The 10,924-nt window shown below is 40.8% G+C and overlaps 1 protein-coding gene across 1 annotated transcript in view; it reads left to right on the forward strand.

Annotated features, from left to right (window-relative positions):
- The window catches only part of Cfap221 (cilia and flagella associated protein 221), an 88,450-nt gene extending 77,821 nt beyond the window's left edge, over positions 1-10,629 (forward strand). The window contains exons 23-24 of the mRNA XM_038349649.2: positions 8,839-8,934; positions 10,335-10,629. Coding sequence (XP_038205577.1) covers positions 8,839-8,934; positions 10,335-10,443 — 205 coding nt within the window. The 3' untranslated portion in view covers positions 10,444-10,629. The remainder of the gene's footprint in view (positions 1-8,838; positions 8,935-10,334) is intronic.
- Positions 10,630-10,924: the final 295 nt, after the last annotated feature.

A 10,924-nucleotide genomic window follows, 5' to 3' on the forward strand; every position in this document is an offset into this window, starting at 1 on the left:
ACACTAACTCTACTGGACAAACTTCATGTTTTGGAATCCTCCATGAAGGCCTTGGAGCATAATTCTGGACAGGAGATCCAGGCCTTACAAAAGGCAATAGTAAGCAGATTAGAAAAGATTGAGGAAATTATAGAACAGGAGCAAACGGTACAAAGGCGAAATTTAACTCCGTCAATGAGTAAAACTCTCCGGGATAATTTCCATAAAGTTCTACCTGCCTTTCCAATAGTAACGTCAGAAAAGGTGACTGGTTCCAAAAACCCTAAAGTCATCAAGGAATATACATGGGAACCCGTCCGTATGAATGATCTCAAAGAAATTAAACAAGCCATTATGAACTTTGGGCTACATTCGTCCTTTGTTAGAGAGATGCTCAAAACTTGGTCTATAAGCAATAAGGCAACGCCCCATGATTGGGTACAATTAGTATCAGCTGTTCTAGAGAGTGGGTCACAATTAAATTGGAAATGCATGTTCAGACAAGAGGCTAAACTTTTAGAACAGCAGGAAAGAGCAAAGGGAATTGAGATCTCCCTAGATCAAATTCTAGGTGAAGGACTTTTCTCCGATCCTCTGGAACAAGCGAATTATGATGAACACACCTTATCCATATGTACTACAGCAGCTTTAAAGGCTTGGGACAGGGTTCAAGACCCAGGACAGAGACTGGAATCATATATCAGAGTTAAACAGGGTCAGAGAGAACCCTTTAGTGATTTTTTACAAAGGCTAACTAAAGCTGTACAGATAGGGATATCTGACCCAGAAGCAAGACGTATAATAATTGAATCTTTGGCTTATGAGAATGCCAATGTGGAGTGTAAAAGGATCCTGGGGCCTTTAAAGATGAGATCAGCGCCCTTGGACGAATGGGTCTTACATACAATGAATGTTGAATCATTTGACTATGGCACTGAAGCATGGGTCGAAGAAGCAATTTCTAATGCAAAAAGGAGACATCAAGTTACCAAATGTTTTAACTGTGGCAAGATGGGACATATTAAAAGGAATTGCAGACAACGGATTTTCAGAAATAATAATAATAATAATAATAATAATAACAATAATAACAATAATAATAATAATAATAATAATGCCTCTTCTAGAAATAACAGACGTAGGAGGACTCAGCCTTCAGGTATATGTAGGAGATGTGGAAAAGGCAGACACTGGACAAATGAGTGCAGGTCAACAAGAGATAGACAAGGCAACCTGTTGCCACTGGGAAACTCAATGGGGGGCCTCTCGCAGGCCCCCATGGCGAATGTGGTCCAGTCATTTCCAGTTACTGCCGAGAACATGCCTCGTCAAGAAAATTAGAAAGCCCCATGCCTGCTGTTAAAAGCAAAAATGGCCTGAAAGATGAGTTACGTGTATTTTGGCAGACTTTTATAAATGAACAAAGACCAAAGTTAAGAGTATGTGTAAATGGCGTTTTTATTACTGGCCTACTGGACACAGGTGCGGATGTAAGTATCATTACTCCAGAATCTTGGCATCCGTATTGGCCTCTTCAGGATGTAAATGTTCAGTTCCTGGGAATTGGAACCCTATCTCAAGTAAAGCAGAGCACGAGATGGGTTGAATGCATAGGGCCAGAAGGACAAATAGGAAAATTAAGGCCATATGTAGCCAATATTGCAGTGAACTTATGGGGCCGTGACCTGTTGCAGCAATGGAATACCCAAATTAACATTCCTGCTGCTTCTAGAGCCTATATCACCGAGGGAAATATTAAAAGATATTACAGAAGGCGGAAACCGGCTGTTCGGGCTGTACAAGAATGCAAAGCAATTGATGGCCCTTCAGAGATACGAACAGCACTGCCTCTAAAATGGTTGACTGAGAAACCAATATGGACAAAGCAATGGCCATTAGCTGAGGAAAAGTTGCAGGCTTTAGAACAGCTGGTACAAGAGCAATTAGATGCTCGACATATAGAAGAATCTACCAGCCCTTGGAATTCTCCTGTATTTGTTGTTAAGAAAAAATCTGGTAAGTGGAGAATGGTGACAGATCTCAGGGCTATCAATAAGGTTATTCAACCTATGGGCTCTCTGCAATCTGGAATTCCTCTGCCATCTTTATTACCAAAAGGATGGCCTCTCATAGTAATTGATTTAAAGGATTGTTTCTTCACTATACCTTTACAAGAAAAGGACAGAGAAAAGTTTGCCTTCACAGTGCCTACTTATAATAACTCTCAACCTACAAGGAGATACCAGTGGACCGTCCTCCCACAGGGCATGTTGAACTCTCCCACCCTGTGCCAATATTTTGTAAATCAACCATTGCAAATAATACGCAAGCAATTTCCCAAGTCGATAATTTATCATTACATGGATGATATTCTGTTATCTGATTCAAACATGGCTACTTTAGAAAGACTGTTTGAAGAAGTAAAAATACTTTTACCTAAATGGGGATTGCAGATTGCTCCTGAAAAAATTCAGAGAGGAGATTCTGTTAATTATCTAGGTTATAAAATAGGTTTACAAAAAATTAAGACACAAAAAGCACAAATTAGGAGAGATCGGTTACGGACTCTCAATGACTTTCAAAGGTTGTTAGGAGACATTTCCAGCTTACGACCAGCTGTTGGCATAACACCTGATATGATAATTCATTTAAATAAAACCTTGGATGGTGAAAAAGACTTAAACAGTCCCAGAGAATTAACAGCTGAAGCAGAAAAGGAGCTGAGAATGATTGAAGAGAAATTACAAGAGACACATGTGGACAGGGTGAATCCAGAGCTCAGTTGTATTCTAGTCATATTGCCTTCCAAAATTTCTCCTACAGGAATTTTAATGCAGAGAGATGATATTATCTTAGAATGGATCTTTTTACCCCATAAACCAAGTAAGAAAATAAAAACTTATGTGGAAAAAGTCTCTGAATTAATTATAAAAGGCAAATTGAGACTTCGTCAACTAGCAGGCATAGACCCAGCAGAAATTATAGTTCCTTTCACTGCTGATGAACTAAAAAAATTGTGGGAAGATAACGAACCATGGCAAAGAGCTTGCGCTAATTTTTTGGGAGAAATCAATAACAACTATCCGAAAAGCAAGAGGCTTAACTTTATAAAGAGAACTTCTTGGATTCTCCCTCGAATCATCCGTGATGCTCCGATAACTGGAGCACGTACATTTTATACTGATGCTAATAAATCAGGGAAAGCAGGTTACAAATCAGAAGATTTGAGTAAGGTGGAACAAAGCCCTTATGATTCTGTCCAGAAGGCAGAATTATATGCCATTCTTATGGTGGTAAGGGATTTTAAAGAACCGCTTAATATAGTTACTGATTCACAATATGCAGAAAGAGTAATCTTACATATTGAAACTGCTGAATTTATACCTGATGATACAGAACTAACCTCATTGTTTATCCAGGTACAAGACATGATCAGGAACAGGCTTTGCCCTATGTATATAACACACATCAGATCCCATACGGGTCTGCCAGGTCCTCTAGCAAAAGGTAATGCAGAAATTGATCAATTGTTGATTGGTAGTGTGCTGCAGGCCTCTGAATTTCATAAAAAACATCATGTCAATAGCAAAGGCTTGAAGAAAGAGTTTTCTATTACATGGCAACAAGCTAAGGAAATTGTAAAGAAATGCCCTACTTGCTCTTTTTATAACCAAACACCACTGCCTGCAGGGGCTAATCCAAAGGGCACTCAAAGGAATGAAATCTGGCAGATGGATGTGTTTCACTTTGCAGAATTTGGCAAATTAAAATATGTACACCACACCATTGACACTTATTCAGGTTTTCAATGGGCAACTGCTTTAAGCTCAGAAAAAGCTGATTCAGTAATCACTCATTTATTAGAAGTTATGGCCATCATGGGTATACCTACACAAATAAAGACGGATAATGGTCCAGCTTATGTTTCTAGGAAAATGAAACAGTTTTTTGCTTATTACAATATTAAGCATGTTACAGGTATACCATACAATCCTACAGGTCAAGCAGTCATAGAAAGATCAAATAGAACTATAAAGGACATGTTAAACAAACAGAAAGGGGTGGAAAATACCCCTAGAAATAGGTTACATAGTGCTTTATTAACCTTGAATTTTCTCAACGCTAATGAGAAGGGGACAACGGCTGCAGAAAGACATTGGATAATGGAAAAGTCTGCTGAATTAAATCAACCAGTTTATTTCAAGGATGTGCTGACCTCGCAGTGGAAGCCAGGAGATGTGCTGCGTTGGGGAAGGGGTTTTGCTCTTGTCTCCACAGGAGAGGAAAAATTGTGGATACCATCAAAATTAATAAAGGTTCGGTTTGAAGAGAAGAAGCCCCTTGGAGAAGAAAAATAATTCATTCACAAGGATGATGATCATACTGATGGTAAGAAAAGCATATAGGTTGGGGGCAGGGTTCTTTTCTTATCTCCACAGGAAACCACTCATCTTCAAAGAACTTAAGGGACCCTGGATATTTAAATACTGATGCATGGACACTAGTTACAACCTAATATGGATCAACACAGAACCCGAATATGTTTAGTAAGTATAAAACATTTTTTTACATATATACTGTGCCTTTATTTATATGTATATAGAGCTGGTTTTGGAGTTGGACTATGGCTCAGTCCTTCTTCAATTCCAAGCCTGTTTATAAGAGATATCTCAGAGTTTCTGTCTCAGGTCAGGAGCCATGAAATGGGACAGAATAATAATAGTAATAATAATAATAATAATAATAATAATAATAATAATGATGATGATGATGATGATGATGATGATACTTGATAAACTTTCTTTGCCTTTCCTCATATCTGTCTGTCTTTATTATACCTTCCATCGAATATATATGTCTGTATATGTCTTTGTAGATAATGTTTACCTTTCCTGTAACAAACAACAAATTTTCCTTCAGTAATCTTTGAAGTTTCCAGGATGAAGATGGGGCCCCACAACATCAATTTCACCTGGTTACTATGACGTCATGTTTTTTAATAGCGCTAAAATTAGACCTTTTTTTGGTTTTTTTTTTGGTACCAACTACACAAGACAGTTTCAAATGGTGTACAATTTTGACAACACTCTGGCCGGACCTCCTCAAAACACTCAGAGGCTAGTTACAATTTCCTCGACAAAATGTTATTCTGGGAATTTTACCATCATTTGCTTTCATGGAACCCCCTGAGAAGAACGTCGCCCCCATGTCAGCTAGAAGCAATCTTAGAGGACGATGCCCCCTCTCCCAACAGAGTTTGCCCTCTGGTTTAGGGACATCATTTGGTAGATGGTATAGGGTTGAGGGGATGGGGGAGGTATTATATGGACTCAGGGGTGTTTAAAAAAAAAAAGGGGGGGGGGATTACCTGGTTTGATGGGATGATTGGTATTTGTGAATTATTGTTATTAGAAAATTGCATTGGTGTTGATTCTTGTATATTGAACATTGTATGCGAGTATGCTTCTACCTCTATTGTATGAGAGTATGCTTCTACCTCTGTTTAAAACAATTGTTATATTGAGATATTTATCATATTGCAATGTACATTTCTACCTCTGATATTATTTGTATAATGACATTGTTTACGTTTGGGGATATTGTCCTCATTTATTGCACAGTTGTTTTTCAGGTTTTTTAGATACATAGAAATTATATTTAGTATAGATAGTATAATCTTCGACCTCTTTGAAGAGCTGTAGAACATGGCCTTTAATCTAACCTAGAGTTTGGTACTTATGAGACACAATCACTCCTGGCAACACCACTCTACTCCCGAGAGAATGTTGAGCACCAAAGACACTCCACTGGGAGCTTGTCTTCTTCTTGGCAGAAGTGGCCTTTAGGCAAAGAAAAAGCCCATACCTCGACCACTGACAGAGTTTCAGAGTATCCGTAAATGGATAAAAACAGGATTGTCTTATCTTGCCAAGACAGGGTTGGACAGTTCTACAAAAAGTTCCTTGCCTTTGAAAAATGTTATGTCAGTTGTGTTAGGCCTTAGCCAAAGTTGGTTGCCTCAACATTGCAAAACGAAACTTTGGGTGACTGCCCAGGTAGTTAGTTGTCTCTGTCATTTGTTGCACATTTTGGAAGTTTCTTGTTTGTACTTCCTGGTTGCTTAAGTAATATTACTTCCCTTCTCAGATCTTTGATGGGGTTGAAGATTAGATAATTGTAGTTACCCTCTACATTATTTAGACTCCTTGAAATAGAATACTTAGTAAAACTTTTGTTATATGTTTCTTCTTAATATTGTTTGTAATTTTATATTTATTATTTGTTCCTATTGAATATAGTTGTATTTGGTTTGGTTCTGTCTTATTTAGACAAAAGGGGGAGATGAAGGGGAAGCCTAGCCCAAAACCTTGTTTTGTAAGGCGTGTCCCCCTTGGTTTAAAGGCGTGTCCCCCTTGGTCTAAAGGCGTGTCCCTCTTAGGCGTGTCCCTCTTGGGCGTGTCCCCCTTAGGCTAATATTGACTTATAAAATCTTGCGGGCCTGCGGCCCGCTTTCTCTTTGTTTTCCTGCCCTCCTCGCTGGAACCTTGGATTTGTAAGTTCCCTTTCCTTTCCTTTATTAAAACTGAATTATATATATTAAAGCTTGTCTGGTGAATCATAACTGCCGATCAACCACGCACCTTCAGCAGAATATGGCATTTAATGTTTTAATAACTTAGGGTTTTCATGACAATGAGACACGTCTGCTCCTGGCAGCACCAATCTACTTCAAGAGGAAGATGGGCATCGAAGAGGCTACTTATGGAGTTTGTTAGCCATTTGGGCAAGAAACTGCTCTTGCCTGGACTGCTACATAAACTGGACACAAGGAACCCACAGAAAGAGGACTGCTGAACTTGCCTAAAGGTGAGATGGTCTTTCGGGGTTCCTGATTCGTGAAAGAGTCTGCAAAATGTTCTGCAGGACACAGCAGAAAGTGACTGAACTGTCTTTGGAATTTCCTGCTTCATGGAAATGTCTGCTGGACACTATGGGCCTGAAGGCCGAAGATGGATGCCCCAACGGTACAGAGGAACTTTGGGTGACTGTCCAGGCAGCGAGTTGTCTCTGTCATTTCTAGAGGTTGACAGTTGCATATTTCTTGTTTACTTAGGTAGTATTATATCCTTCTGGAGTCTTTGATGGAATTGAAGAATAAATAGATAGTTATAGCTTTCCTTAGTTATGATAAAAGATAAAATAGATTTAAATATTGTAACTGTAATACTTGCTTGATAACTGTTTTGTTATATGTAATTTTGCTATGTTAAAGTCGAAGCCTTTCTTTTTTGTTTAAACAGAAAAAGGGGAAATGATGGAGGAGAGTTATCTGTCTATGTTACTTTCATTGGTTAATTAATAAAGAAAACTGCCTTGGCCCTTTAAGAGAACAGAAAATTAGGTGGGTGGAGTAGACAGAACAGGAAGAAGGAAGTGAGATAGATGGCTCAGACAACTGCCCTGCCTCTGCAACCAGATGCGATGAAGCTCCAGCCCAAGATGGACGTATGCTAGAAACTAAATGGTAAAGCACCACTTTGTGATGCTACACAGATTATTAGATATGGGTTAATCAAGATGTGAGTAAGAGGCTGAAAATAATGGGCCAGGCAGAATTTAAATGAATACAGTTTCCGTGTAATTATTTCGGGTGTAAAGCTAGCCTGCGGCCGGGTGGCGGGACGCAGCCCCGCCGCTTCACAGTACAAGACCCTGCCTCTGACAACATAGAAGGCAAGATTGTGACCTTAACATACATCCAATGACACACACATCACATACACACACACACACAGAGAGAGAGAGAGAGAGAGAGAGAGAGAGAGAGAGAGAGAGAGAGAGGAGAGAGAGACTAAGTAATAAATAAAATAAATCCTTCAAATTTCTTTCACTAAAGGCTATTTAGAAATAGCCTGTTCACAAGGTGACCCAAACTCAGAAAGGTGAAAATGTTTCCTGTCGCGTGCAGGTCCTAACCTAGAGTGTACACATATATACGTGTAAACAGTTGCGAGTGTGGGCAAAGCCTAAAATCTAGAGAGGAGACAGAGAGGGTGATAATAGGGGATGAAGAAGGAGGGAACAGGTGGAAAGACATATGGAACATGAAAGAGTGGGGAGGCTATCAGGGTGACAGGGGTGGCAGGAAGTGGAGGAGACAGGGAAAAAGAGTCACAAAAGCACCCTTTGCTCTAAAATGTCATAATGGAACTTAATGCATTATATGTTGATTTTTAAAAATAAAATTTTCAGAAGGAATATACTGTTTGAGTCACAGCAGCTGTGAACTTCCTAGTTATCCGTGGCTTTGGTTCTATTTTAATCCCATTGTGTCCCGAGAACATCATTGGATAGATCCAATCTTTTGAAATCATTTGGACTTCGTTACAGTGGCAACATGGGCCCTCTGATAAATGTTCCAGGTGCACTTGAAAGGGGCCTCAAATCTGTGACCCCCCCTTTTTTTGTTTTTTCGAGGCAGAGTTTCCCTGTAGTTTCTAGAGCCTGTCCTGGAACTAGCTCTTGTAGACCAGGCTGGTCTTGAACTCAGAGATCCACCTGCCTCCGCCTCCCGAGTGCTGGGATTAAAGGCGTGCACCACCGCCGCCCGGCTTGTGACCCCCTTTTAAAGAACAGCTTTTTATTCCTTGGTTATAAATCTCTCCCCCAGCATCGTTGGCTGGCGGAGGCAGCATGTCTGTCTGTCCTCGGCTTCTCTGCACGTGAACTCAGTGAAAGTGGCTGCAACTAACACTGGAAAGCGCCCGCACGGCCAGGCTCCCAAACGCTCTGCCTTCCATCCTGTGTTTATGCTGAGAAAGAAGAACTGTTCCCACTCAGTGTCATATCCCTTTCCAGAGACCTCTGTGAGCAGAGCATAGAAGTCATGCTGACTCCAGAAATGATCCAAGTGGAATTCCCCGTGCTCAACCACAAGGAAGCCAAGAAGGAGAAGTAAGTGGGTGTTTTTACCTGGAATAAGAATCTCAGTACCGCAAGCATTGAAAGGGGCGTATCTCCAATGTTTCAAATATTTAAATGTGTCAGCATTTATACACAATCATCTCCTTCAAATGCTTTAGCAAGTAAGCCTTTAAAAATTGAATCCACGGGGCTGGAGAGATGATTAAGTGATTAAGAATGCATACTGCTCATCCAGAGGACCTGAGCTCAATCCCCAGCACTCAGTCAGTTCAAACTTGCCTGTAACTCCAGCTCCTGGAGAGCCAGTTCCCTCTTCCAGCCCTTTGGGCACCGCATTCATGTGCACAAACCCACACGCGTACATATACACAATATTCTTTAAAATAACAATAAAATGTTTTAAAACTTGAATCCAGACATGGGGAGGATCAGTCTGGAAGTGTGTTCTCAGCAAGCATGAGAACCTGAATTTGATACCCTAAAACCTATGGTTTATTTTATTTTGTTCTTTAAAACACAACTTTAATGGTGGAACACAACTTTAATCCCAGCACTTGTGAGGTAGAGGATCTCTGTGAGTTCAAGGCCACCCTGATCTACACAGTGAATATCAGAACAGCCAGGGCTACGTAAAAAGACCCTGTCTCAAAAAAAAAAAAAGATATGATAGTGTATGGCTGTGATCTCAGCACAGGGAAGGCGGAGACAGAAAGATTGCACTGCACCTACCACTATACCACCACAGTGGACTGTGCCCTTAAACTGTGCGCCGAAACCAACCCTGCCTGCCGCAGTTGCTTTTGTCAGGTATTTTGCTGTAGCGGTGCTTTAGTTACTAGTAAAGTCCTTGCATGCCGCATGGCAACATTAAGCAGAGACCCCAGACCCACAAAGCCCTCAGTGAAAGCATCTGCCGCTCTCACAGTACTCAGAGTCACCCAGCACTGTAGCAAAACACCCAGCAAGAGCACCTTCAAAGGCATAGCATTCCTCAGCTCACAGCTTCGGAGGTCCATGGTTGGTTGGCTGGATTCCTTTCTCTGTGCCTGAGACAAGACAGAAACCTTGTGGAGGCAGAAGCCTGAGGCTCAGTGGCCAGAAAGCTGAGAGAGGAGAAACAGGCAGGGCAGCAAGTGCCTTTACCCACTTCTAAATTCTTTTAAATAACATTTATTGATTGAATTTGTATGTTCTCATGTGAATATATATATATGTATATATGAATATATGTATGGGCAGTATTGCCATGGTAAGCACACAGTGGAGGCCAGAGGACACTTGTCTCTCTCCCTCTACCCTGTAGGTCTCGGGGATGAATCTCAGGTCATCAGCCTTAGGGCCATTGCCTTACTAAGGAGTCATCTGGCCTGCTTGGCTTGCATGTTTTAATAAGTGGCTTAGTGTATCTTTGTTGTGTTTCCGATATCCAGGGATATCAAAGACCTAGCCCAGCCTCCAGAGAAGGTGGGAGAAAAGGTGCTGGAGGAAATGAAGAATCTCCGGAGCAAAGCTCTCAACACATACTTAATTCTAGACTGAACATCACCGTTGTGTCTATTACCCCTCTTTGCCCTCCAAAGCCACTGAGGTCCTCTGAGTTCATTTACATTCAAGCCATTTTTAGAATTAAAGTTTCTAGAGACAGGAATTGAAATGTGGATGCCTTGTTTTTATACTATAATTTTTCTTTCTGGAAATAAAAATGTGTCATTGCTATGATGGCAACTCTGAGAGATTCTTGGTGCAAGATTATGCTGGAACAAACCCTCTTGGGCATATTGAGAGTCACCGCGACATGGGACTAAGGGCCAGGGGCCAGGAGAGGGGTCACTCAGTAAAGTACTTGCCCTAAAGCATGAAGACCTAAATTTTATCCCAAGAACCCATGTAAAATGCTGCGTACATAGGTACACGCTTCTAATCCCAATGTTGGTGAACAAGAGGTTGGGGAAGGGAGAATATCCCTGGGACTCAATGATCAGCCTGTCTAGCCTGCTTGGCGAATTCTGGGCTAGTAAGA

Source organism: Arvicola amphibius, chromosome 12, assembly GCF_903992535.2.
Source record: "Arvicola amphibius chromosome 12, mArvAmp1.2, whole genome shotgun sequence".
NCBI lineage: Eukaryota > Metazoa > Chordata > Mammalia > Rodentia > Cricetidae > Arvicola > Arvicola amphibius.